General features: G+C 57.3%; 1 protein-coding gene across 5 annotated transcripts in view; it reads right to left on the bottom strand.

Moving 5' to 3' along the window:
* Positions 1-673: 673 nt before the first annotated feature.
* Positions 674-27,837, bottom strand: part of ARID3A (AT-rich interaction domain 3A) — a 35,178-nt gene continuing 8,014 nt past the window's right edge. For all 5 annotated transcript variants that reach the window (XM_070374257.1, XM_070374255.1, XM_070374256.1 and 2 more), the window contains exons 4-9: positions 11,782-11,854; positions 8,664-8,847; positions 8,122-8,369; positions 5,977-6,258; positions 4,345-4,443; positions 674-3,924 (exon numbers count right to left, since the gene is read on the bottom strand). In XM_070374257.1, coding sequence (XP_070230358.1) covers positions 3,740-3,924; positions 4,345-4,443; positions 5,977-6,258; positions 8,122-8,369; positions 8,664-8,847; positions 11,782-11,854 — 1,071 coding nt within the window. In that variant the 3' untranslated portion in view covers positions 674-3,739. The remainder of the gene's footprint in view (positions 3,925-4,344; positions 4,444-5,976; positions 6,259-8,121; positions 8,370-8,663; positions 8,848-11,781; positions 11,855-27,837) is intronic.

The following is a 27,837-nucleotide window of genomic DNA, read 5'->3' as shown; positions in this document are numbered from 1 at the left end:
TTTGGCCACGCTGACCTTGAGGCCATTAGTCCTCTGTTCATGGGGTGGGGGCGAGAGGTAGATGAAGAAAGGATACTTAGAAAATGCTCAGGTGTTTCCCTCCCAGGTGTGTTGAGCCCGAGGGTCCCAGGGCTAAGTCTGCCTCTTGGTCCGCTTACTTTGGGTCCTCAGGTCAAGTGTAGAAGTGTGGACTGAACCACAGCCGGAAGGCTAGGGAATGGGTGCTGGGTGGACCCATATGGCTGCCAAGACTGCCTGGGCTCCTCCTGGTGGGCGTGTGGGGGTCCCTACATTTCACCCACAAGGGCCAGGCACTGCTGACTTGGGGGTGGGTTGTCCACTGTCCCCTCCTCCCCCCACCATGGCACCCACTGGAGGACATCGGGGATGTGGCTTAGTGGTCCTGGGGGGCACAGTCCCCACTGGGGGACCTCACCATCAGGCCCTCAGCCTCCTGCCACCAGGAGCAGAGTAGGGGTGGGGCGACGCCCAAAAAAAACCACCAGAGGAGCCGTTTTCTGTTAAAAGTCAGAAGTGTTTTGTCTTGTTTTAATATTTCATCAGCTTTACAGGGTTACAATTGTCTTAAATATTTCTGAAGTTTAAATACAATCTGCATAATAATGTTATAAAATGTAAACTTTCAGTGTTCGTTTAAATTTCAAAATCACACTTTTTTTTTTTGTCTTTTTCCCCCCTTCCTTTTAATACCTGAATATCCTGCAAAAACTGAAATAAATCGTCACAGGCTGCCCTGCCACAGCCAAGGTGCAACAGGTTGAGCCCAGCCAGAGGTAGAGAGTAGTTTTACGTCTTTTTATTGGAAGTTTTTTTTCCCTTTAACCTGAGTTCAGGCGTGCTCCCCACGCCTTCTGACAAACCCCAGAGAAACTGAAATTTCACAAGTCAGGCATGAAAGGCTGAAGTCGTGTTTGCCAAGAAAAAAATGCAGAAGCAAAATTAAGGGAAAAAAAATGGTGGTGGGCAAAAATGCTAACAGTGAGAAAAGTGACTGTACAAACACACAACTATTACAAACCAACCCGCCACCCCGTGCCCACCCCCCACCCCCGCCCACCCCCCAGCTGGACAGCTACAGACCTGCGGCCAGTTTGGAGGTCACAAGGAAGGTTCTAGAAGCAGCCCGTCCACAAGCATCAGCAGATCAGGGGTACCCCTCGAGCCCCTCTCCACCCTGAGTTTGGGGGTCCCCATCCAAGGCATGCTGCTAAGCCCCACCTGTTCAGGAATGAACAGCACTCAACCCCGGTCCCCCGGGTTTGCATAAAGGGTGCTAAGTGCACCCCAGAAACCCACACCAATAGGTAGCGGTGGGGCTGGGAGTGTGGGGGTGCTGATTGAAGCGACCTAGGCAGAGGCAGGGCCCCTTGGAGGACGAAGTCCCTCCTGGCCCCAGGACCCCCTGCTATTCCCATGGCTGGTGGGTCCCCCCTCCTGGGCCCATGCCCCCTCCCCTACAATCATCAGCGTTGCCCAGCACCACAGGCACACCCTGAGTCAGATGCAGGGTGGGGTGGGGCATTGCCTGCACGAAGCTCTGTCCCCTGATGCCGGGTCCCCGCGACACAGGTCGATGCAACAGCACACATGCGTGGGACCCTGAACTGGAGGCTAGGGAGGTGGGCACCTGGGCGGGGGTTTTGGCATCAAGAGTCAGACCTGAGGTAGAAACCGAAACTCGCAGCAGACACCCCCCCTCTATGAGGCCGGCAGGAAGCGGGTAGGGGGCAGAGGGCAGCCCCACACACTCTCGGGGTCAGGTGAGGGAAGAGCAGAGAGAGAAGAGAAAACGGCAAACAAGAGGGGGCAGATTGTGTCTGGGAACAAAAGGATCACCCTCCCACAATGATTGTGCCGCTGCAGTGGGAGACGACAGGAGGGGAGACTGTTCCGGAAGCAGGAAGAAAGGCCCAAGCCCTGTGCCACCCTCTCCTGGGAAGGTGGGGGGCGTCAGCAACCCTGAGATACACCAAAGAAATGGGTTCCCTCCCAGAGACACACCTCACCCCACAGGAAGGCAAACCCGATGAGACTGGGGGCTCAGGACCACCCCCAAGGTCTCCAAGGCAACAAGATGACGCCTGGGTTGGGAGACAGCAGGCTGCTGGTGGCGCCCCACCCCTCCGGTCTGGTTAGGCCGGGCTCCAGGGTCCAATTAGAGTTTCCAGGCTCACCTGGGAACAGCTGCGTTCTTCCCAGCCCACCCCCACCCTCAGACGGATGTGAAAAAGCACTACCTCGCTACCTCGCATGAGGGAGGCACAGCCCTAGCCAACACTACCTGGTCCCATGGACGGAAGGAAACTGGGCCCCCAAAAGCACACCTGGGCTTAAGGAGGACGGATGTGCAGGTGCCCCTGACCCCCAGCTGCATGCCACCAATGCCTGCCTTCTGACCCAGGGAACAGGGTTGAGGAGGGGGAGGAGTGCAGGGCCCCCTCGGCCTGTAGTTCCTCGAGTCACTGCAGGGCTCCCAGCATTTAGAGGGACAAAGTTAAAGAGATGAGAATGGGAGTGGGGTGGGGTGAGGGGGTTCAGGGTGCCATGGCCCCAGAAACCTCATCCTGAGCTAAGGCTGGCTCACCCCCATCCCCAGACATGGCATCCCCAGAAGCAGTGCTCTCAGGCAAGGCCAGTCCCCAGGCCGTGTTCATCCCTGAGACAGGAGCCTGGGGTTGGCAGGGGAGCACCCCCCACCCCAGCAATTTCTCCTTTTGAGTTAAGACTTCAGGGCTCCCGACTGAGGAGCCCAGCCTGAAACACAAGTCCGGTGACATCTAGCATTCAGCATCCCTGCCCCTCTTCCCCCAGGACCCCGCCATGCACCCCCCACCCCAGCCAGCCCAGCCCAGCCCACAGCACCTGAGTTCATCGGCTCTGCTGACTCCAGCCCAGGCATCCAGTGTCCTGGGCCCACTGCACCACAGGAAATGCACAACCGAACCCAAATCAGTCATGGGAAAAATAAAGGGTATTACTTGGGTTTTTTTGCTTTTTTTTTTTTCTTTTTCAAGTCCAGTTTCCCTGAATGAACACAAATATATAGATATATATATATCCTTTTCCTAGGTTTGATTCCTCCCCCAAGAATAAAATAGAATATTTACAAAACAAAACCCCTAAAACCTCTTAAAAACCCTATAGAGTTTGAATTTCACTATTTCTTTTAAAAAAACAACAACAGTTCCCAAAAGCAACAACAAAAAAATTCAACTGATCTTGGCTCAGGGGTTTCATTCAACACAAGGAGCTGGGTGTGGTGAGTGTGTGACAAACGGACAAAAAAAAAAGCAAAGAAAAAAAACAGATAAAAATGAAAAAACACAGTGCAGGGATGTATGAGGTAAACAGGATTGGCCTGTTGAAACCAGACACCAGTCCACATGGGTCCACCAGGGCTTCAGGAGAGCCCTAGTAGACATTTGCCTCTCTCATTTCTAATTTCCTTTGATATTCTCACAATTCATCTCTGAATGTCCAAAACCTGAGTAATTCAAGTGTTCCTTGGTTTTCCCCTGTTTTATTAAATTTTCTTTTATATATATATATATATATATATATATGTATATATATTTTTCTTTTCTTTTTGGCGTTAAGCTGTCGCTCCTCTGTGGATACCTCCCCTCCCCACCCGTATCTTCCGCCATCCCAGCCCCTGCTTGGCCCACCTGGACCCCCTGCCCATTCTGGCAGGTTCCCAGGGTGGGGAGTGTAGCGGTTAAGGCAATGAGTTGTTTGAGGTAGATGTGGGGGGTGCAGACATCCCTGCCGGCCCTGCCTGGCTGCCTGCACTGCTGCTGCTGCTGCTGTTGGTCCCGCTGTTTCCTCCCCGGCTGCTGCTGCCTCCACCTTTGCTGGGAGCGGAGGGTGGCGTGGGGGCCGGCGGCTGGGCAAACAGCACTCCTGGTGCAAGGACAGGAGGAGAGATAAGTCGTGGAGAATGTAAAAGGTCACATGACAGGGGCAAGCCATTCCTGAGCGATTCCCAGCAAAGTCCCTCTCCCCCAGGACACCACCACTTCCTCAAGCCTCCCCTCATGGGGTCTTTACAGCAACAGAGCTGTTCTGTGTCAACATTGCCACCTGGTGGCCTATAGGAGTCATGGGTCTGACCACATTATTTTTGAAGTACACAACACGTGATATGACCATGCTGAGCACTTAGTACTTGCTGAGCACCTGGCTAAGTATAAGACACAGACTATCTCTCATACTCTAGTCTCATAAGGGAAGAGCTCTGGGCTGAAGCCAGCCACACCGGAGGGGCAACCAGGACTCCGGAAAGACATGGTCAAAGTGGGCGTGCATGCCAGGCCAGCCTACCTGTGTACATGATTCCATTAATCTCTACTGACATGCTAATACTGTTGCTGCCGTTGGTGCTGGTCAGGTTCGCAGCCGAGTCCTGGCGGCTCTCGGAGGCTGCGGGAAGAAGAAAAAACACCCTTTGTCACCGAAAACCAGCCCCCATGCAATGAGCTGTATCATGTGGGTCATCCCCACCAGATGTGAAGCTTCACAAAGCTTCAGACCTGATCTCTCAGCAGCGCACACAGTAGGTATTCAACAAATACTTATTGAATAAGAATGTATTTGTCTTGAATTTGCTTTTTTGCATGATTACAACTCTTGTTTTCCCCTAATAATTAAAAAAATTTTTTTTCTTAATTTTTTGGCTTCACTGCAAAGCAGGTGGGATCTTAGCTCCTCAACCAGGGATGGAAGTCTCGTGCCCCCTGCAGTGGAAGTGGAAAGTCTTAGCCACTGGACTGCCGGGGAAGTCCTTTTCTAATAATTTTTATTGGAGTATAGTTGATTTACAATGTTAAGTTTTTCAGGTGTACAGCATGATTACAAGTCTTAAGCAATGTGCTTGTGCTTAGTCACTCAGTCGTGTCCGACTCTTTGCAACCCTATGGACTGTAACCCGCCAGGTTCCTGTGTCCATGGGGATTCTCCAGGCAAGAATACTGGGTTGCCATTCCCTTCTCCAGGAGATCTTACCGATCCAGGGATTGAACCTGGATCTCCTGCATTGCAGATTCTTTATTGTCTGAGTCACCAGGGAAGCCCAAATCATGTCATTCTTTTTAATGGCCAAAGTATTCCAGCCTTGGTTCATTCATTCCCCTACTGATGGACACACTAGGGACATCATGCAAACATCTGCAGTGAACATCCTTGGACACCTGAGTTTCCCTGAGCCCTTGCATCAACTCTGCTCTAGATACCAAGCAGAATCACCCAGTCCTGGGGCAAGTACATCTTCTATCTTTAAAAGACATTCCCGGGACTTTCCTGGCAGTCCAGTGGTTAACGCTCCATGCTTCCAATGCAGCAGGCACAGGTTTGATCCCTGGTCAGGGAACTAAGATCCCACATGTTCCGAGGCACAGTCAAAAAAAAAAAAAAAGACTGCCAAGTTGTCACCTGTTTACACGCCCACCAGCAGGACCAAGGGGGCCCATTTCTACCACATCCTGAACAATATTTGATATTATCAAACTCTGATGGATGAAAAATGGTATCCCCTAGTTAACTTGCAGAGCCCCAAAGACATGGAGTTGAACAATTTTTCCTATTAGTTTATAAGTTGTACTCCCCAGGTGACTCAGTGGCAAAGAATCCATCTGCCAATGCAGGAGCCACAGGAGACGTGGTGGGTTCAATCCCTGGGTTGGAAAGATCCCCTGCAGGAGGAAATGGCAAACTACTCTAGTATTCTTGCATGGAGAATCCCATGGACAGAGAAGCCTGGCAGGCTATAGTCCATGGAGTTGTACAGTTGCATACGACTGAGTATGCATGATGAGTCCCAGCTGCCCATTCCTTGTACTGGTCTGTTAATCTTTTTTTTCTTGTTGATCTGTAGGCACTCTTTACATATGTTGGCTATGAGGCCCTTCTCTTGTGCTTGTGCAAGAAGCACAGAGGGTCTGAGTGCTGGGGTGGTACCTTGGCTGTTGATCCGGATGCTCATAGGCAACTGTGCTGTCATGGCCAGGAAGTTCTGCTGAAGTGCCCGCTGCATCAGCCGCTGCTGTTCCTCTGCCACCAGGGCCATCTTCTTCTCGGGAGGCTCCCCAGACTCCAGTTTCTCCCTAAGTTGCTCCAGGGCAGCTGCCTGGGCTGCCACGGCCGCCTGGGCTGCTACTGCCTGGGCCGCCACCACTGGGTGACCTGCCAGGGAGACTGGCAGGCGGCCGGGGACTGTGATAGGGATGGCTGCATCCTCCTCTGGACAGGAGAGAAGAGGAGTTGGTGGCCAGAAGGGAATGGAGGTAGCTTAGTCCCTGCTTCCCACACAAGGCAGGAAGGTGCCTCCTTGAATACCTTCCCTGATGGGGTGCTCATTTCCTCTCCAGGGATGAAGTGGACAGATTTTGGAACAAACACAAGTGCTAAGAGCCTTTCTACTCTCAGGCTGACATCAGATACCACCATAATGGTAACAATACTAGTGATAGTATACAGTACTGCTTGGCATTATTAAGTAGTATTATACAAAGACCATAGTAGCACACATTACATACACATACAATACTAACTGCAAGAAGAGCTCGCCACATCTTGTCTAAAGCACTTAATGTGAACCATCTCAACAGCCCCATTTCTACCTAGACACCCTCTTCTCCACTTTACTGCTGAGAAAGCCAAGGCTCAGAGAGGATGGATAACTTTCCTGAGGCCATTGAGCTGAAGAGAAGTTGAGCTGAAATCAAACGCATGCAGCCCAAGCCCAGAACCAGCTCTGGACCATTCTCCTCTCCAGCGGTTGAAACAAACAACCCCATCATTCCCACTCACTGGTCCCACTGTGACCCACTCTCTCTTCTCCCAATTCTTCCTCCTGAGTCTCTCCCTAGTGGCCGGGGGCTGCCTCTCCAGGATGGACCCCATTGCAACTTTTGCACTTGCCAGCCCCTCTGCCCTGGAGTCTCTGCAGCCACCTCTGCTACTCTTGGCTCCAAAGAGCCCCTCAGACCCATTACAACCATCTTTCCCCAGCTCCCTCATGAGCTCCATCGGGTTCAGATCTCTCTTTTGTTCCCCACTGTCCTCCTGAGCTCCAGCACAGGGCTCGCAGAGAACAGATGCTTAATGATATTCACAGGTATGGCTGTGACTCCCTGAGGCTGGGGTGGGGTAAACAGAGGTCCATGGAGGTTGGAGGAGCTGACACTGGTGAGATCTCCTTCACCTTAGATCTAACCAGCCCTGAATTCTCAGGGTGCTGGGAGATCACCCTGGATACCTGGGCCAAGTCTGTGACATAGGGAGTCGCAGTTCGTGTGGCAGATGAGAAACGGGACCTCGGACAGGTGCACCAGCCTGCTTGAGGCCAGGCTGCCACATGAGCTGTTGGTGATTCTGTGTTAGGAAGGATTCAGAGGCTCCGTGATCGACTGGTAATGTCTGCCACAGATGGGGTCTAGGGTGTTGCACGCTGGGCATTTTACACACTGAAGGTCCCCAACAACTCCACAAAGGTATAATCTCCTGCATATTTACCCATAACGAGAGCTAGGCTCAGAAAGGGGCAGTGAGCACTGAGCAATAGCTTCAAGGATGATTACAGTCAGTTTGATGACCCACACTGGGACCATGTGTTTAGAAGAATTTTAAAGCTCAAAGGGAAAAGAATACAGTGATCAACTAGCAATGTCTCCCACATGCAAGGGACTAGAGATAACCAGGGGCAGCAGCCTGGACCAATGCTACAATAAAAGAGTGATTAATCAGCAATGTTTGCCATGAGCAAAGGATAGGAAAATTGGGCATGGTTTGCCTTGTCCACCTTGGCACAGAATTGGAGGTAACAACTATTGATTCGTGATGTACACCAAGGGCACAGGTTTAGGGGAAACAAATTGATTAGAGAGGTCTGCCTGCCATGGGCCAAGGCTGGAAGGAACAGCAATTGACTAGTAATATCTGCCATAGGCATACCACTGGTGGGTAGGTAGCCCCCTTCCACACCTACTTTGGGGCCTATCTTCCTGGTCACCCAGAAAGGGAAAGAGACATCCCCATCCCTAGGTCACACTGCCAGGCTAAAGGAGAATCATGATCAGGCCCCAGGCCCTGCGCAGCCCTCACCTTTCTTGATCTTGGGGGCTGGGGTGATGGAGCTGCCGTTGGTGCTGGCGGCCAGGCCCAGGGAGGACACAGGCAGCTTGGGCGAGGACAGCATGCTGTGGGCCCCGCCCGGCGAGTAGGCGAAGAGGGAGCCCCCAAAGCTCTGGCGCCGGCCCTCCCTCCGATTGCTGTCGATGGCTGCCTGGAGCTCGTTGGGGTTGCTGAGGCCACGCTTCTCACACTCGTAGGGGTACAGGTACTTCATATACCTGTGGGCAGGGACAAGAGGCAGGATGGCACCCAGGACACCTTGGGGGTCTGCTTGAAGCCAAGCCCCACCTCCCTGCCTGGATGCCCACAGGTCCTCTGAGCCCCTGTCCTCACCTATGCTGTTCCCTCTATCGTGATGCCTGTCCTGCAGCACGTCCCATCCCCACGACCACCACCTGCTAATTCTTGAGCATTCAACCAGCAGGGCCGAAAGGCCGAGACTTTCCATGACCCCCTGCTCTGTGGTCCTTTCTACCTAGGGTCCTTTCTGCATGGTGTGAGAGGGCACTTACTGGGTGCGCAGCGTGAAGGCAGCGCTGGTGATGGATGTGGGCAGGTTCAGTCCCTTGGTGATCTCCCGCCACAGCTTCTTGTTGATGACCTCCACCAGGCCACCCTTCTCTGTCACCAGCACGTACAACATGAACAGGTCGAGCACCTGCTTCGCCATGATGGGGATGCGGTTCACAGGTGTCCCTGTGGAGAGGGGGGTGCTGTCACTTGGCACATCAGTGAGAATGGGTACCCCTGGCACAGCTGACCCAAGGCAGCTGGGCCTCTGGAGGGCTGCCCCTGGCATTATACGGGGTAAAGAAGCATCCCTGCTCCACCCAGTGTGACACTCAGCATCCCCTGGGGGCAGGGTCACTGGGTCAGACCCCAGCTTGCAAGAGCCCCGAGGCAGCTGTGTCTCTCAGTGTTTCCATCAGTGATCTGGGTTCATGCTGTTCATCTGTGGATGAGGGGGTGCTTCAGGGCCAACCTGGGGGCCCAGCATGAGAAACACAGCCTCTGTTATTCCTTCTACAACCAACAGCTACTAAAACAACTCCGCTGTGTTCCCAGAGGCTGGCTCCCTCCAGGTCCCCCAGGGCTCTGCAGTGGGGAAGCAGGGCTGGTTAATCTACTTTGCAGTTTAGATAGCAGAGAGGTGGGCCAGCCAGGAGAGAGGGGCCCCTCCCTGCAGGCCTTCTCTCCACTTCTGCCCACCTTGATGGTCTGAGCCCCTGAAAACGTGCCTCCCAGCCAAGGGAGCCCCCAGGTCTCAGGTCAGTCTGCCTGGCACCTTCCTGACAGTGGAGAAGCCCCCAATTATACTTCTCCCCTGGGCAGTGAAATAACAGGTTTACTGTCTGTGGTCCCCACACTGTCCTGCTCACATGGAGTACCCCACCTCGTGCCCAGCTGACATACAGCAGGTGTCAATAAACAACAGTGAAGGCTGCTGGGCCCCTATCGTGGCCCTGAGGGCAGGCCTGCCTCCCCTGCAGAGATGGAATCTGGCTCCCGCCCCCTCTGTCCCCACTGCTCCCTCCGCCCCCACCACAGTGCCCTGGACCTGGGAACCTGGTTTCCTCTCCCCAGCCCCAGCAGGACATCTCAGAACCACCTCCTGCCAACCCTTGCTGCTTCCTAAGTCGCCAAATCCCCAAGGAACAAACAGCCTGGAGGGGAGGTGGTAAGATGGGCCTCAGATCCCCCCCAACTTCATTTTCCAGCTCAAGAAGGAGAGAGACAAGCAACACCAGGTGTCAGTGGCACACCCGGCCCCAGAGGCACCCCCAGCACCCACCTGGCCCACCCGGGATGCTGAGTTAGGCTCTGAGTTAGGCTTCTCCCAGGACCCTGGGCCCTGGCTCAGCAGCAGGCGGATGTTTATAGAAGACGCAGGGCTGGGTGAGCACAGAGAGGCATTGATGGAAGTGGGCAGGGGGGTGATAAGGAAGGGTGGAGAGGTCGTCAAGGAAACAGCAGGAGGGTGGGGTGCAGGCAGGACCCCTCCCCCACTTCTAGCCCCGGAGACTCTGGAGAACCATCCAGTTGGAGACTTTGACTTTGTGATGGGGGCAGGGGAAGGAGGAATTACTGTCCCCCTGGAGTGAAGGGAAGGGGCTTGTGGGATGCAGGACACGATATCCAGATTCTGAGCCCCAAAGCCCTGCAGCCCAATTATAGATAGAGAGTTCAACAGGAAGGTGGGAAAGCAGGGCCTTAGAGCTGGGCTCTGAGGGATGCATAGGAGTTTGTTGCTTCCTATCCTCAGGAGCACCTGGCTTGGTAAGGGAGGCAGGGCTGGACACAGACCCTGAAAGCCCGGGTGGCCAGGAGCTGGGGCCTCAGAGAACCTGGCCTCACCAGCACCCCACTCCAGAGCAGCTCACCATATTCCCTCTGTGCCTCCAGGACACCAGGAACCCAGTCTTGGGCAGAGTGGGTGGGCTTTGGGCCTAAGGGCTTGGAGCCCCATGGTTGAGGGGACAGTGAGGGGCTTGGATAGGTGTGGATGGGGCTGATAAAGGGTGGGGTAGGAGCTCTCTGACCACATAGGGGGCAGCTGGGCTGGAAGATAACTGGGCTGGGCTGGACTCCTCCACCCTTGGCACAGGAGGGGTTAAAGCGGAGGCCGCAGCCCCCTCCCCTTTCATCTCCTTCCCTTCCGGCCTGGGCCTGTGTTTACAGAAGCTGCTAGCAGGGAGAGGCAGGCAGGGGCCCTGGACAAAGAAGCTGCCTGGCTGGCCCCTGCAGCCCACACTGGCCCCACCCCTTCCTGCCTCTCAGGCCTCAGTTTCCTTCCCTGAACGGTGGGGGCATGGGGGTATCAGGGAAATGAGCCCACGGTGCAGTGGGTACTCCTAGGATCTGTGTCTGGCTGGAGCTCTGAGCTGGGGGTAGGGGGATACTGGGGGCCCTCTGGGCCTGGCTCTCCCTGAATGCCCCCCTAGGCCTGGCCTCTGTCCCTGGTCATCTCCTGTTTGCAAGGCTGTGTCTGGCATCTGCCAGACCCCGGGGGTGGGGGTAGGGGGCAGAGGTAGCTCGGGCCTGGTACCCTGTATTTGCATAATAACCGTGGCCCTGGCACTCAGCACATGTGGGCACTGACTGCCACACGGCAGGGGGTGCAGGTGGCCCATCTCACAGACTGAGGAACTGAGGCCCCAGGTGGGAGCAGGGAGAGGTCGGGATCCAAGCCTCCCACCAATTGCAGCAGCAGGAAGGCTGGTCTCCAGTCCGCCAGGAGCTTCTGCCCACCACCCAGCGCCTGCCATCCTGGGAATCCAACCCTGTTCCCCACACAGAGGCAGGCCTGCTATGGGGGATCCTGGGAGCAGCAAGGGAGGAAGCCTGCACTGTTACTTCTGGGTTGGGGTCCTGAGACCCCCCCACCCAAGGACATACCCTTTAGACTCTCACAGCTGTGCCTCCCCAACCAGACCTGCAGCGCTGAGCCTCCTCTGTCAGACACCTATGGCAAGACGGTGCCTCTTCTCTCAGACGCTTGCCACCATGGCAGGGCTGTGTCTCCTCCTCAGGCATCTCTTGGATGCCTCCAGCCATGGGGAGCTCACTTTCTGACACACCTGCCCCAGGCTATGGCCAGCAGGGCCCATCCTCCTGGCAGGCAGACCTCACCTCGTTTCTGCATGAAACTGAACAAGTCGTCCAGGAACTCCTTCCTCTTGGGGTCTGCATCCAGTTCGTAGAGCTGTGAAGGCAGGGAGGGGATGGGTGAGCGGGTGCCGGAGCTGGCAGCATGTCCATATCACTTGGAAAGTTAGTCAAGGGAACTGCCAGTAGGAGAGGCAGCAGGGGGTCTCAGCCCTGGCCCTGTCCCCCAGCGTCCGAACATCTGCCAAGGTCCTGCTCAGCAGGCAGCGAGAGCCTGCCCCTGCCATCAGACAAGGACAATGAGACACTGTCCTGGGGTGGCGTAGCAGCTGACCACACGCTCAGCTTAAACCACAGAGATTGATTTATTCCTGTCTGGTTCTGAGACCAGCCATCTGGAGTCCAGGTATGGCTCTAAGGGGGATTCTTCCCATCTCTCCCAGCTTGCAGGGGCCCAAGTGCCCCAGGCCTATAGCTGCACCACCCTGGTCTCTGCCTCTGTCTTGCCGTGGCTTCTCCCTGGGGATTTGTCCAAAGTCCCCTCTTCCCATGGGGCACCCACTCACTGGCCAAGGGCCACCACATCTCCATCCTTAACTGCTCACACCTGCAGATACCTGACTCCCACGTCATGTTCTGATCACAGGTATGTGCTCAAGCTGAGTCTTGAACATACAATTTTGGGGGACACAATTTGTCTCACCCAGACCATCGCTACCATGAGGGTGGTGGATGTCTGGCACTGTCCACCAAGCCATGTGTGTATGCTCCTGCAGGGCAGAGAGGCAGGCCTGGGACAGAGTCAGGACTCTCAGGAGCTCTGTCTTACATATCCCTTGCCTGGGTCCACCAGTTATGGAGGTCTGCAGTATTTGCAGAGCAGGGTGTCCTAGCCTCAACTGTCAGCTCCCAGGTGCTGGTGGGCAGGGGAAGCCAGTAGAGGTAATTAGAGAGCAAAGCTTGGAGGGGGGATGGGGGGTTGCCCAGGAGGGCCAGTGCAAATAGCAGGCTTCAAATTAAGCTCCAGGGAATGTGCCCCCATGTCTTCCAGGACACAGGGCCAGCAGGACTGTGGCGGGGGGCCTTGAAACCACCAATTAGCTCCAGCTGGGATAATCTGTCATCAAGGCCTAAGAACAGGCTAAGGCCCAGCTCCTGTGGGAGGAGACATCCCTGGGCCTGGGAAGGCAGGGTCCTCGGGGAGGCTACCCTTAGCCATCTGACCCTTCTCTGGGCCTCAGTTTCCTGGTCTGTGCAGTGGAGACAATGTGGGGACTGCAGGGAACAGGCTGGGAGAGCTAGGAGTCCAGCCCTGGGTGGTCGAGGCCCGGCCTTTGTCTCCACCCTGCCCGGCCAGGCCAGCCAGCTGCATTCCTGCACTGATTTATGGTGGCCAGAGGCGTGCACCCATCCGGGCCCCTCCGCTGTCCCCGCCCCACCCCTGACTCCAGCCCACACAGCCCCCAGCACTGTGTGGGCCCCTCACCCCTTCCTCAGAGCCCATGATTCACACCCTGGTCTGTCTGCCCAGGGAGTTTGTCTGTTTTGTTTCTAGTGTCTAAAATGGGGCCTAGCACACAGCAGTTGCTTGACAGATGCTCGTTAAGTAAACCGATTGCTCAGCCGCAACATGGGCCAGGCTGGGCAGAGAAGACCAAAGAGACTTGTGGGGGTTCATCTTCAAATTTCCATCCACCCAGAACCTCAGGACTGGACCTTGTGCAGAAATGGGGTCTCTGCCGATGTCATTAATCATGATAGGTTTTCACAGTAGGACGACTGGGGTCCTCATGAGAGGAAGACAGGCAGATACATGGGGAGATGAGGCAGAGACTGGGCTGATGCAGACACAGGCCAAGGGACGCCCAGAGACCCAGGAGCTGGAAGAGGTGGGAGGACTCGCCTCTGGAGCCTCTGGAGGGAGCAGGGCCCTGCCATGGCCTGACCCTGTCCACTAGTCCTCCAGAACCGAGAAGATCTCTGTAGATCTAAGCCATCCGGTGTGTGGTCAGTTGTCCCGTCCAGTCAGTTGTCATACCTGCTCCAGGAAGCTCACGTGGGGTTCACCCAACCTCAAGCCCGTATTGACGAGGGGCAACACTTCCTCCTGTAAGATCCCAACCCCAGTGGAGGGGGACCCACCCTGCATGAACCCCTTCCTTTCCGGGCCTAGCCCCCACAAGAGATCAGAGCACCCCTCCTGCCTCAGTTTCCCCATCTTTCAGGGACAGTGGTTGATAAGTACAACAGCTTCACCCAGCGCTCCCGGCACCATCAGGATGCCCGTATTCCAAGTGGGCAAACAGAGTTTCAGGGCAGAGACCAGCTGCCTGCACAGGCGGCCCAGCTTAGAAGGGGTCCACTCACTAACCCCCAGGCCAGACAGTGAGCAGAGGTGGTGGCATGGCCAGACCCCCACGGGCTGGGGCATTATGTGAGGTCATAAAGGGGGTGGACACGTCCCCAGGCAGCAGGCAGAGGAGGCAGCTTTAATGGCCGTTGCTGTGGGCAGCCGACAACAAAGACGGACAGTAAAGGCCTCCCAGCTTTATGGGGCTCTTGCCCCAAGTTCCACACCCCTGTGGGGTGTGTCCTGCCCTGGTCAGCTGGCCAGGGCAGCCCACCAAACCCCAGCCAAGGGGGAGCTGTGGACGGTGTCCGCCCCCTCCCCCGCTACCATGAGCTGCTGGGCCCAGCTACCTGGTCTCACAAGGCTTTCAAGCCATATAGCTAGGCCAGGACACCTCCCTGGCCACGCCCAGGCCTCCGGCCCACCTGGGTCCTCTGGCTGAAACCCTGCTCCTTTCCGGCCCAGGAGGTGCTGTCATGCCTAGAGCTGCAAACCCAGGCTGGAGGTTGGGCAGAATCTCAGGAAACCCCCCTGGGGCTGAGGTGGAAGATAAACTGCCTGGCTCTTCCCTCCCCAAAGCTGAGCGCTGGGGCCACAGGTGCTGTGATCACGGGGCCTCCTCCGGCTGAGGGCACCCCACCTCCCTGCGGCCACGTGGTCCTGGAGGACCTGCCAGGGCCCTCCCCACTGACCTCTCACCGGCCTTCCTGCAGCTTCTCAAGCCCGCCAGAGGCTGTGGTCCCACCTCCGGCCTTTGACCTGGCAGCTCCTCTGGCCTGGAATGTTGGCCTGGCCCTGGCTGAGCTCTCTGCCCCCCAGGCTTCCCTGTCACCCAGGTCTCTGTGCTGAGGTCACCCCTCAGCTGCGCTCTCACTGGGACCAGGTCCGCCAACTGTGGGCAACTCTCTTGTGTACCCCACCCCACCTCGCCCTGTCCCCTGCACAACTGAGCCACATGGACTCACACTGTCCTCCCTGGGAGAGTGTCGGGGGTTTTCCCAGTGTCTAGAATTGGGCACACAGCAGCTGCTTCAAAAGTGCTCATTAAAGTGGACTTTGATTTCTCACCACAACTTGGGGACAGGATCCCCCCATTCTTTCCCAAATCCCAGACACGTCTGGACACAACCCATGTTCTGGGGCACCTGCGGCCCAGGATTGGGCAGACAAGCATCTTGGGGGTTCCTAGGGTCTGCCCCGCTGGATTCAGATTCTGCCCTCCCCAAGCCCCACCTGTGAAGGGGGCACAGGAGCCTGAGGATGTGGGTGTGGATGTGTGGGCCTGGGCTGGGGGTCCCCAAAAATGCTCCCAAGTGCACACCTCCCTTCCCATTTTCTACCTGCCAGGCGGGGTCACTGGGACATGGCCAGGTGGTCCCTCCACCTGTCTGGGCTGTGGCGGGGCCCCCACCCATTGGTGGAACTTGTCTGTCATCTAGTTACCAAGGCTTGGCTGCCCGTGGTCCATCTTCCTCCTACCCAGCACCACCCACTTCACAGAAGGGAAACTGAGGCACAGACCAGAAAGAGCCCAGTCCCCACCTCCCCTGCCCTGCAGTCTCCCATCTCCCCATCACCCCAGTGAGAACTATACTTCCCCTGTGGTCACTGCTGACCCTTACCTCCCTCTGCTTAGCCCCTTTAGACCACATCATGGTTTCGGAGCAAAAGGCATAGAGCCCACCTCAGGGCCTTTCCACCTGTGCTCCCTCCCCTGGAGAGCAGTTTCCTGGCCCCTCCTCATCCTCTGACCCCAGCCTCAGCCTCAGTTTCCTTTCAGGCAAAGACACAAGCCAGCCTGGTGCCTCATATGGCTTTCTCAGTGGACACCTGACCACCCTGGGGAGGTGGGATGGATGAGCGTGAGGGCCTGACACCTGCCTTGCTCGGGGTCCAGCACAGGTGTGGGAGAAGGGTGGAGGGGGTACGGAGCAGGGATCTTTGGAGGGATCCCTCCCATCCCACTCCACCCCACCCCACCCCATCCCCCACCCCCACCCCATGGAGGGTGGAGGGGCCAGTGTCCAGGAGGAAGCAGATAAAGCCAGGCAGGCTCGGGGCTCCAGGCTCAGGTAGTGGGTGGGGGAGGGGCTTCGGAGGAAAAAGTGAGATAACCTCCCCCTCCCCCAACTGCTCAAGGGGCAAACAGGAAATTCTTGTTTGTGGCGAATGGTGAGCATTTCCACCACCACCACCCGGCTGCTGACCAGGCCTCCAGAAGCCCTGGCTGCAGCTGGGGGTGGGAGTGGGGATTGGGGTGGGAGTGGGGGTTGGGGTGAGAGGGTCCCTCACTGGAAGCTGCCCTGTGGGGATAGCAGACACCTCAGGAGCCAGGGCACCACGCACACTGAGACACCACCTGCCAGCCTGGAAAAGGAGGACAGGCCTCTATCAATCCACAGGGGGGCCCGATGCAGGGGGGAGGGGCCCCCAGGACCGCCCACACTCGGGAGACCCCTCCCAGACATCACGTCCCCAGTCCCCACGGGGCTGAGGGAGAGGACTGCGTCAGGCCCAAGGCTGAGGGGGCCCTAGCTATAAAGAGACTGCCCGCCTGGGGCCCCTGAGAGGACCTTTGCCCCCTCAACAGTGTCTGCTCGGCCCCCTCCTGCCACCCAGGCGGCTCCAAAGTCCGAGGGGCCCTGTCTTGGATGGAAGAGGCCACTGGGCGGCAGGGGGACTCTGGGAGTGAGGCTGTGTCCTTGGACAGCAGACACAGGGACTCAAATCAGGAGAAACTGGAAGGATTCGGGATCGCGGAGACTCCCGCAGGCCCTGAGCAGGACAACTCTGTCCCCAGCAGACACTGATGCAGCTCGGAGAGCCCACAGCTGGGGGCAGGTGTAAAAAGGCCTGTTTTCACACTTGTGTCCAACCACAGCTCCTGGGAACCAGAGAAGGATGCTTCCTCCAGGCTGCAATGGGGTGGTGGTGGGGGGAGGAACAGAACCCCCACCCCACCCCCCTGACCCCCCCACCCCCATGGGGAGCACAGGACTCGGGAGAGGGTTAGGAAGGGATGAGGGATGGAGGAGGAGCCAGGCAACAACAGGCAGGGCTGGGCGCCACCTTAATCTCGCCTACTTTATCCTGGATTGTTAAAGAAAATATTTATGGAGGTGAAAGTCATGTACCATAGAATTAGCTGTTTTACAGTGAATGATTCAAGGGCCTTCTGCGCACAGTGTTTGACAACCACCACCTCTGTTCGTTCCAGAACCTTCCATTCCCCCCAAACATACCCTGTCCTCCCAGAGCCCTCCCCCCATCCCCTGACAACCAGGAGCCCACTCCTTGTGTCTGTGGATCTGCCAGTTCCGGATGTTTCTCATCAGCGGAATCATACCCTGTGTGTCCTTCTGTGTCTGCTTCTCACTGAGTATTGTGTTCTCAGGATCTGTCCATGTGATAGTGAGTGTCAGGGCTTCTCTCCTTTTTGTGGCTGAGTAATATTCCAGGTGTGTGGAGGGACACATGCGTCCATCCATTCACCACTGATGGACATTTGACTCTTCCCTTTTTTGGCTATTATTACAAATCTCACCTATTTCTATATCCTTTGGGTTTTGGACAAAAACAGATTCATCATACCACCAGTAAACAAAGTGAAACTGCAGTGAAAGAGCAGAGAAGGCCCCAGAGCTGGCTTTTAATCCTTCAACGTCCCCCCTCAGAGCAACCAAGATGACATTTCCCTGCAGCTTCTCAGAGTGGAGGGTCCAGGGAGCTTTCAATCTCTACACCAAGATCAGGCTGTGTCTGCCCTGCTCCAAGGCTGCCCTTGGCTCCCTGCCTCTGTCAGGAGAAGCCAGATCTCCTACCTGCCAGGCTGGGTGGGTGGGGCTGACCCCCTGGATGCTGGCACCTGGCGCCTCCCCAGTACTGGCCCCTCACTGTCCCCATCCTGGTCCTGTCTGGGGCCTCTGCATTGCTGGTGCCCCCACCTGGGTCCCCCTCCTCCACCCTTAAAACCCTCTTTGGCTCCTGCTCTGACTCCCAAGCCAGGGCAACACCCTGAGTAAGACTCCCTGCCCCTCCACCCCCAGCATCTGTCACGGGTCACGTGACTCTGCACTTATTTGGGGGATGGTTTCTTTCCCTTCTTCATTCCCACCCAGACGACAGCCCCCAGGGCATAACAGGTAACAGGGGGTGGGCTTGGTATACAGCAGGTGCTAAAGAAGAACTTACATTCCTACCCACCTAGGTGTCCTCCATCACAGCTCAACCCTTTGTCCCCCGGGGGACCCCGCCCCGGGCAGATAAAGCCCCTCCTCACATTATCTATCGGGCTGGGAGGCCTGGGCCGGGGATGACTCAGCACGGGCAGCCGTTGCCAGGTGGGCCCAGGCCTGGGCCGGGTCCCTGGGGACCACTCAACCGCGGACCCATTCATAGAACCGCCCACACACAGGCTGGGCGCAGGGCTGGGGGCGGGGCCGCATCGCATCCCCACAGCCCCGCCCTTCACGTCCACTCTGCACCCGTGAAAGTAAGGCGGGGGGGCGGGGCTCCATGCGCACTGGTGACCAGTATCGGTCTGGCTATGGTGCTGCCCCCACCAGTTGCTGAGCCACTGGGCCCTATAACCGTCCGTAGCATCTGCCCAGGGGGTGCGCTTCTGCCCCTTCTCGCCCCTTCTCCCCAGAGACTCCGAGGGGCAGGGTCAGATGGATGAAGCCAGGACCATGGCCGAGCTGTGGGAGGAGGTGGGGTGGGGTGGAAGGACCTGGAGTCTGGAACCCTCCCTGTCTGCCTCAGTTTACCCATCGTGGCAGGTGGCGGTACCTGGCCGGGTGGGCAGTAAGCAGAAGTTGGTGTGGTGCCCACAGCCCTTCTGGGGGTGGCAGGGGCTCAGGAGGAGGAGGGCAGAGGAGGAGGAAGCCAGGGAGAGCAGTATCAGCCCTCCAGGTTAGGGCCAGGTCAGGCCATTTTACAGCCATAACTGAGCACCTTCTTTGTTGGTTTTCTTGTGGGGGGGCCCACACTGCGCATTTGGGGTGCAGGGTCCATAGGATCTTAGTTCTCCCACCAGGGACTGAACCTGGGCCCAATGCAGTGAAGTACTGAGTCCTAACCACTGGAATGCCAGGCAAGTGCCATCCTTCTCTGTGTGAAGGCCCATACTGGATGCTGGGGACACAGTGCACCCAAGAGAGACCTGGCCTGAAAGGGCAGCAGAATCCCACCCAAGGGTGGCCAGGGCCCCTGGCTCCAGGGTCCCTGGAGGGTTGGGAAGGGCAGTCTGGCTTGTTGCTGTATACAGCAGGGGCTTAATAGTGTCCACAAGGTGACAGGCCCTTCCCACAAGTTGGCCTCCCCATGCACCTGACCCCTGGGGCCAGCCCCGCCCCAACCCAGGCACAGGGCCACACGGCCCTTTCATTTCCCGTCAGCACTCCAGGGCTGCAGGGGCCCCACTCGGCCGGCAGGAAATTGGGGAAGTGATTCTGGGCAGGGCAGAAACATCTGCCTGCTTGGCCACCGCCCCCCCCAACTGGTGTGTGTCCCCTCTCAGCAGAGACGCAGCACCCCCACCCACGACACAGATATTAATAAAAGTTCCAGAAACAAGTCACAGAGCCTGACCGCAAAGTCAGCGATGAAAGGCACTTCTTTCTGGATTTCCGGATTGCGAGGTTCTGGGGACGTGCCCTGGTCTCCAGTCAGCCTTTCATGTGAGTGGGGGCCCCCGGAGCCTCAATCTTCCCACCTGGGAAGTGGGCAGGGGTGCACCTGGGGCATCCAGGTGGGGGAGGACAAGGGGATTGTGGGAACAGGCTGTGCAGAGAGAACAGTCAGGCCCCGTGTAACAGCTGGGGATGCCAGCCAGGCCTGGCATCGAGGACGCGCCCAGAACAGGGAGCAGAGGAGAGAAACTTCTAGGAAGGTAGCAGCCCCAACATGCAAATCCGGGCGGCGGCCTCCATCCACCTGGGAGCCCCCCGCCCACGGGCTTGGCTTGAGTAGACCACTGTCCATGTGGCAGCCCGTTTCTCAGATAGGGAGACTGAGGTGCTGAGAGAAAGCACAGAGTGGGACTGGGACCCGGGACAGAGCCCCTTGACGCCTCTGGCCACGTCAAGAATCTGGTGGGACTGGGGGTTGGGGTGGGACTCCCTGCCCAAGAACACCTGGCATGCGCGGGGCACCGGGCAAAGGCTTTGGGGTCAGAAAGTGAAAAATCCAGCATCTCCTTCTCCACCCCCTCCACCTGCAGTTATGAGCCTGATGGTCCTTGTGTTCTGGGGTCCTGGGACCCCCACAACCCGAGGACAACAGTGTTGTTACCGCTTAGCTGCTGGCTCAGGGCAGCTGAGGAGTCTGAGCCCTGAACCCAGAGCCTGGCACCCGGGAATTAAAACTTCCACCCTGGGGGACACTTCCCTGTGCTCCCAAAGCTTCGATCCCTGGTCAAGGAACTAGATTCCACATGCCACAATTAAGACTCGGGCAAGCCAGATAAAAAAACAACAAACAAAAAACCCACATTGTGCAGGAGTAACTTCTGAAAGAAAGTAGCCCCGTCCGTGTACCTGCAGAAGAGCTGTGGGCAGCCCCCAATAGGCGGAGAGGGACCCTCCTAGTGGTCCAGTGGCCTGTAGAGCTCCACCTGCTCAGGGAGTGATGTTGCCCATTGCCCCCCACCCAGGTTCACTCAACGGAAGCACAGCAGAGTTGTGGGGGCAGGTCCCACCCCTCCCTGGCCCTGCTGACCAGGTCCCCACCGTCCGGGGCGCCCACAGATGGGGCTGGAAGGAAGGGGGCTGCTTCCTGCCTCCTGCTCAGGAGTCAAGAGGAAGGGGCCCCGGGGGGGCTCAGGTTCTGGGGTTCCTGCCAAACACACCTGCAGGAGCTCCCATCAGACCTGAGCCCAGGGTGGAACACAATCTGCCTCACAATGGCCAGCGGACTCAAGGTGCCACCAAAACCTGCCCCCTGATGGCAGGGGAGGACCACTCTCCTGGAACCTCCCACCTCCCCAGCTGCCACCTACATCAGCCGGGCTGGGCTCCCCCAGATAGCCATGGCATGGAATAAAGGAATAACCCCCAGGACTTCAGTGGTTAGGACTCAGCACTACCACTGCCAAGGGTGCCGGTTCAATCCCTGGTTGGGGAAGTAAGATCCTGGAAAGCATACTAAGTGGCCAAAAAAAAAAAAAAAACCCACCCACAATAACCCCAGAAGTGCCCTAGGGCCCCACTTCCAGTCTAAGAATCCAGCACCCTGTCAGCGGGCACATGGACCTGCCAGAGGGCACAGGGAGGGGCTGGGCGGGCTGCTGGCTGGGCAGAGTGCCAGGTGGGGCAGCAGCCACCAGGCCGGGAGAGGTGGCAGCTGGGGCCATGCACACTGTCCCCAGGCGCTCCCAGGAAAAGGGCAGATGAGTAATTACATGGTGATGGGGGCAGGATGGGCAGAGGGGCATTGGGGTTGGAGATCAGAGACAAGAAAGGAAAGAGAGCCATGAGGGGGAGACAGAAACTAGAGACGTGGAGACTGACGGACGCAGTCGGTTTCCAGGCCAAGGCCCGGCTCCCCCAGTGCCAGGCATGGTGGCCTAGCAGGAGGGGGACAGTTCACATTGGTTCCAGCCTTCAGTGAGGACCCAGGGCCGGCTGGAGTCCTGGGGAAGAACTTATGGGGCTCATCCTAAATGAGGGGGGATAAAGAACAAGAGGCTTTCCCAGTGTGGTCCAATGGTTAAGAATCTGCCTTGCAATGCAAAGGACACTGGTTCAATCCATAGTTGGGGAAGATCCCATATGCTGGTGGGGCAACTAAGCCCGTACTCCACTACTACTGAAGCCCGTGCGCCCAGAGCCTATGCTCTGCAACAAGAGAAGCTGCTACAATGCGAAGCCCGCACGCAACAACAAAGACCCAGCACAGCCAAAATAAATAAAAATTAAACAACAATAACAGAAGGAGGACGTGGTCCACCCCATCCAGAGTTGGCAGCCCTGGGGCTGGGGGAGCCCCTCCCTAGGTGGGGACCTCACAAGTCCAGAAGATCCACATTGGAAGCAAGGGGGTGAGGTTGGGGGCATGGCCTAACAGGGCAAAGGCTATAGTGGCCACGGGGATCCTCAGAGGCCCCTCCTGGGGGAGAAAGAGAAAGTGGCACAGCACCAGGGCCATGGCAACTGCAGCCTGGATAGAGATGCCAGACACCCCCTCTGGAGGAGGCTCCATGGCAGACACTAGCAGGATTCACCCCACCCCAAGAGACACAGACACACCACACAGCCCCCCACCTGGACCTGCGTGACTGTGGACACCCGTGTCTGCCCCACAGCTGCACATGGACCTTTCCACCCCCGTTTGGACGTGTGCTGTCACCCCCACATGTGGGCCCTCCCAATGGACACCCCCCGCAGGACAGGTCCCGCCACCCCACTGTGGTTCCCAGGCACACATGGACACACCCGTCCAGCCAGACACAGACACACACAGACACACCCTTGCCTGGCGGCTGGCTCGCAGATACTGGGCCCAGACGCCCCGCCCTCGGCTGCCACACCCACCGGGCCCACTGGGCCCGGAGCCCCCACTGCCACGCAGCCACGTGGGCGGCACTTCTGTGGGCTTTGTTCTCAGGCACACCCCCAGTGCCACACACACACACACACACACATGTGCACATACGCACGTGGGTGTGCAGCCTGGCCTTTCTGCCCACAGCAATCCACGATGCCATGGACCACTCAGTCAGGGTCTGGAGGAGGCTCCATGGCAGACCAGCCCCCTGTGCATCTGCCTAGCACTGCTGAGCCCCAAGAGTCAGGGACCCAAACCCCTCACTGGACTTTGTGTTCATTTCCTGCAGTGGCAACAGGCCGGGGGGCTTGGAACAGGGGTTTGTTTTTCCACGATTCTGGAGCCCAGATGTTGGGAATCAAGGTGTGGACAGGGCCATGCTCCCAGAGGCTCCAGGGGAGGGTCCTCCCTGTCTCTTCCAGTTTCTGGGGGCCCTGGCCTTGTGGCCACATCACTCATCTCCCCCTCCACCCTGACATGGCTATTCTCTGCCTCTGTGTGTCCCTTGCCTTTCTATAAGGACCCCGGCTGCCCTCCTCCACTGTGGCCTCATCTTAACTGCATCTACAGAGGTCCCGTCACTCTGGGGACACCATTCAGCCCCCAATAGATTTCTCCCTGGAACATGGGGTTTTATCTGTCCCTGGTTTGTCGTCTGGAAGGCAGGTGTCCCCAAGGGCCACAAGCCTGCTGGGGGCAGGCGGTGCTGACTCTATGCCCTCCCTGCCCCTGCTCCTACCCCTTGGCCCCGTGAGACGCCCGCCAGCCCTGACCGAGGGGCAAGGCTGAGTCCCGCGCTGGGGCCTCCACAGGCAGATTGGCTAGTGTTTAACCCCATGACCCCCAATTGTCCTCTGGCCGAGCGCAGCCGGGCGAGTAGAGGAGGGCGGTCCCGCCCCGCCCCAACGCGTGCCCACCCATGGCCTGCACCCCCAGCTGCCCCAGACCCTGCCTGGAGCAGGACCCAGCAGTGGGCAGCCATCAGTAGACGGGGTCTTCCACAGGGCCTGGGACGCCCCTAAGTCACGGTGGAGGGTGAAGGCTCAGAGTCAGAAGGATGGGTGGGCTGAAGAGGCTCTGTCAGATGGGGAAACCAAGGCACAGAGCAGGGGAGCCATGCCTGGCATCCCCCGACTGCACCTCTGCATCAGAGAGGGTGTACCCCAACCCACAATCACACAGCATGTGAGGGGAGGAGGATGGGACACACGATGAGAGCCCCTGCAGCCCAGAGGCCCTCGTCACACCTCGCAGCTCCTGGGGCTGCGTCAGCAAGGCAGCACGGGACGCTGACCTGTGTCCAGGCCACTGATCCAAGCCAGTGACTGGGGCAGCTTGACTTTCTGGCTAACGGTTAATGGGCCCCACTACACCCTTAAGATTGCTGAGACAAGGGGCTGGGGGGGCGGTAGGGGGCATGAACGTGTGTTCTTGCAGACCCCCAGGTACACAGCCACGTGCAGAGGAGAGGGTCACCATGGGAGAGGGTCACCCCAACATGCACGGCACTAGGGTTGATGACTCGGATACACAAGCTTGGCCACCCTCAAGTGTGTCCAGACCCCAAGACACACTGGCAGGACATCCACATGGCTTGGGTCCATGTCACGTCCGGGCACATGGAGATGTACACAAACACTCCAGGTGCAGAGACCCACCAGTAGGCATCTAAGATGACAGATACACATAAAAGATGCCGTAGGTGGGTCCATGTGGCCCCAGATCATTCAAATGAACACATGGGAGAGCCACACTGGCACACGCATGGTCACAGACACCACGGGGTCTCACAAGGCCCCCAGAGACCCAGCTCCACAAACAGACTCTGACGCACATGGGGCCCCTTGAGCAGGGACTCCATGTAGCCAGCCCTTCCTCACGTGCACACACGTGCCCACGTCAGCGGCTGGACTCCACGTGCTCCCCATGCCCGCTGGCCACCACGCCCTCCACAGCCGCGTGTGTTATTAGAAAGCGTGGGGAGGGGCCAGGCACTTGGCAGCGGCGACCAGGGTGGGGAGCAGTGGTGGGCATGGGGCCAGGCCACAGTGGCGGTGACCCCACAGTGGTGACCGGGCAGCCAGGCGGCGGCGCCGGGGCCAGATAAGGCTCTTCCGGCTGAGTCAGTGTGGTTCCCAAGGCTGGCACGGGCGGGGGCACGGTGCCAGGACTGTCAGGCGGGCACCCTCCCTGCATCCGCCATGGCCCAGCTGGCTCTGTGCCAGCAGCCACAGTGGCTTTGATGAGGCAGGTGCTGCTCCAGGACGGCAAGGCTGGGCTCCTGGGGGGCTTCACAGCACTGGTCCCACCCCCAGTAGAGGGCCCAGGGCCCTGGCTCCCCAGGAAGACGCCTGGCGCCGGAGCTGGCCCACAGGACCCACGGGCCTGGCCCCTGGCCTGTTCCGCCCCCGGCATGCTGGCCAAACGTCACTGGGCCCAGAAACCAGTGCCTGACCTCCAGCCTGTGCCCAGAATACACTTCTCCACCCAAAACTTCTCACCCTCTTCCCTGGCCCCACAGGCCTAGCTGTGGTGCCCGGCCATGGATCCCAGCAGGGTTCTCCCAGTGTCTCTCTCCCTCCCCTAGCACTGCTAAATCCTGCAAAGGCCCCTCTGAGCCCATCTTGGCTCGCCCTATTGTTCTGCCCACCTCTACCCCTCCCACTTCATGGTCCAGCCACATGGTTCCAAGATACAGACCCTAACCATTCTCTGGCCATCTGGCTGACTCTTACACATCCTACAAAACCCCAGTTCCAAAGCCCATTCCTCTGGGCAGCCTTCCCTCTAGCCCAGCCCGGACTGCACAGCTGGAGTCCCTGTGTCCATCTCTGGCCTTCCAGGTGAAGAAAGTATCTGCCGTATCCTCCTGCAGCCCCAGCAATTTCAGCTCCCCACCCCCACCCTACAAAACCCCAAGAGATGTTTACTGCAGTGTTGTTTACAACTGGGAAATAGGAAAAAAGACCAATGTGTTGGTATCGGCCCCACAAGGGAAACTGAAGCAGCTAAAAGAACCAGGCTACTCAAAACACTGATAAAATAAAGAGTGAAAATGATGCGAAAAAAACGAGAAAAGCAGTATGTCCAGCTCAGTGAATGGCAGACCCCAGCAACCCCCAAAAGACCACACATCAATATTCTGCCCATCACACTTTAATACCCTGCCCGTCACACTTCTGTGTAAGTGGACAGAGAAAGGCCTGGAAAGACGGTGTGGCTGACACCAGGAAGGTTGGGGAGGAGGCTGGCAGGCTCAGACCTCACTGGAATCCTTCCTTTTTTTCCTACAAGAATGGTATCAAGTGTCACTTCTGAAATCAAAAAAAGGACTTTAAAAATATATGTGTGTATATTTTCTATAATTAAAAAAAAAAAAAGTGAACTGTAAAACCCAGAAAAAAAAAATGTGACCACAGCCCCTTGCTGCAGGAGCATCTGGGGCCCATGGCTGCACCCTAAGTTGTCTGAACCCATTTCCGGGGCCACAGAAGCTTGTGTGGAGAAGGACACCCATGGGAATTCAAGGGGCCCCAGGAGGCCCGGGGCAGGGAGGGGAAGGGGGGACAGGCAGGGTCCACAGCAAGGACGCGGCAGCCTCTCAGGGTCGGGGACCTGAGGCTGATGGTGGCTTTCCTGTCTGGGGGCCTTTGTGTCCAGATCCTGGGTTCTGACACCCTGCTGGGGGGCCCTGACTGACCACCTTCGTTTCAGACGAGGAGACGGAGGCTCAGAGCCACCCAGGTTCCCTCCAAACCCTTACCAGTGGGGCTCGCCCCCTGCCCCTTCCCATCCGTCCACTCCTCTGGTACACCCTGTGGTCAAGTCCCAGTCTGACACATCCCCCGTGTGACCGTGGGCAAATGGCTTCATTGGTCTATGCCTCAGTTTCCCTACCTGCACAATGGTGCAAACGCAGCGCCCCCCACCAGCACCAAGTGAGTATACACAAGACACTCGCAAGACGCTCAGCCTGCCGCCTGTGCATAGTTAGGTGACAAACACTGCCTGGAACCGTCATTTCTACACCTCTGAGCTTATTTACTAGTGATGGTGAGCAGGCATGACCTTGGGAAGCAGGGGGAAAAAGATCCCAACATTTAATGCAAACTGAAACCACAGGGAGATAGCACACCACCCCTGGAGGGACAGCTGGAATCAGAGTCATAACCACAAGTGTCGGCGAGGACGTGGAGAAACTGGAACCCTCGGCTTGGATGCAAAATGGAGCAGCCACCGTGAACAAGAGCAGCTCCTCAGAAGACTAAACACAGAGTTATCATATGACGCGGCACCTCCTCTCCCAGGTACATGCCCGTGAGAACCGAAAGCACACATTCACACGCAAACTCGTGCACACACATTCACAGCAGCCAAAGGGAGAGACAACCCCAGTGTCCATCAGGGGATGACTGGGTAAGTAAAATGCAGTGTGTGTGTGTGTGTGTGTGTGTGTGTGTGTGTGTACAGACACACGCACAAAAGCACGGCATGTGCATAATGGAGCATTACTCAGCCAAGAAAAGGAGAGAAGCACCGACACACACTGAGAACAGGATGCTCAGTGAATGAAGCAAACACAGAAGGACCCACAGGGCATGATTCCACTGATGGCAAACGTCCAGAAAAGGCCGATCTAGAGACTGGCTGTCAGGAGCTAGGGGAAGGAGTGGGCTAATAGTGAAAGGGCACATGTTAAAAGCTTTATTTTTGAAGTGACAAAGTGTTCTAAAATTGAAGGTGGTGATGGCTGCACACCCCGTGAATGCATGAAAAGCCACTGAATTGCACTTTCCATGGCTGAATCACATGCTACATAAATTTCATATCAATAAAACCATGAGCAAAAATTCCAGCATTTATCTACAGAGTCACTGAAACTAATGATTCAAGTCCTTAAGTGGCTGAAGACCCGCGATTGAGTCTGTTTGCTTGACAACCCCACGATAGCACTTTCTTGAGAGCCCTGCACAGCCCTGCTGGTGACAGGAAGCCACTGGGATGTCGCTAGGATGCGATATCTGATGGCAGGAGGCAAGCTGCTGATTGCGCCCTGTGACACACTGCAATCCTGGCCAACCCTGGCCTCCATCAGCGTGTGTCCCTGGGGCCGCCCAGTAGCGAGGCTCTCGGCTTCCAAGGAAAGATTCCGTGGCCGTGAGCCTGCTGCTCCCGGCCCCTCCCCA

Source organism: Bos mutus, chromosome 7 (genome assembly GCF_027580195.1).
Source record: "Bos mutus isolate GX-2022 chromosome 7, NWIPB_WYAK_1.1, whole genome shotgun sequence".
In the NCBI taxonomy this organism is placed as follows: domain Eukaryota; kingdom Metazoa; phylum Chordata; class Mammalia; order Artiodactyla; family Bovidae; genus Bos; species Bos mutus.
This window is presented reverse-complemented; position numbering and strand designations above follow the sequence as displayed.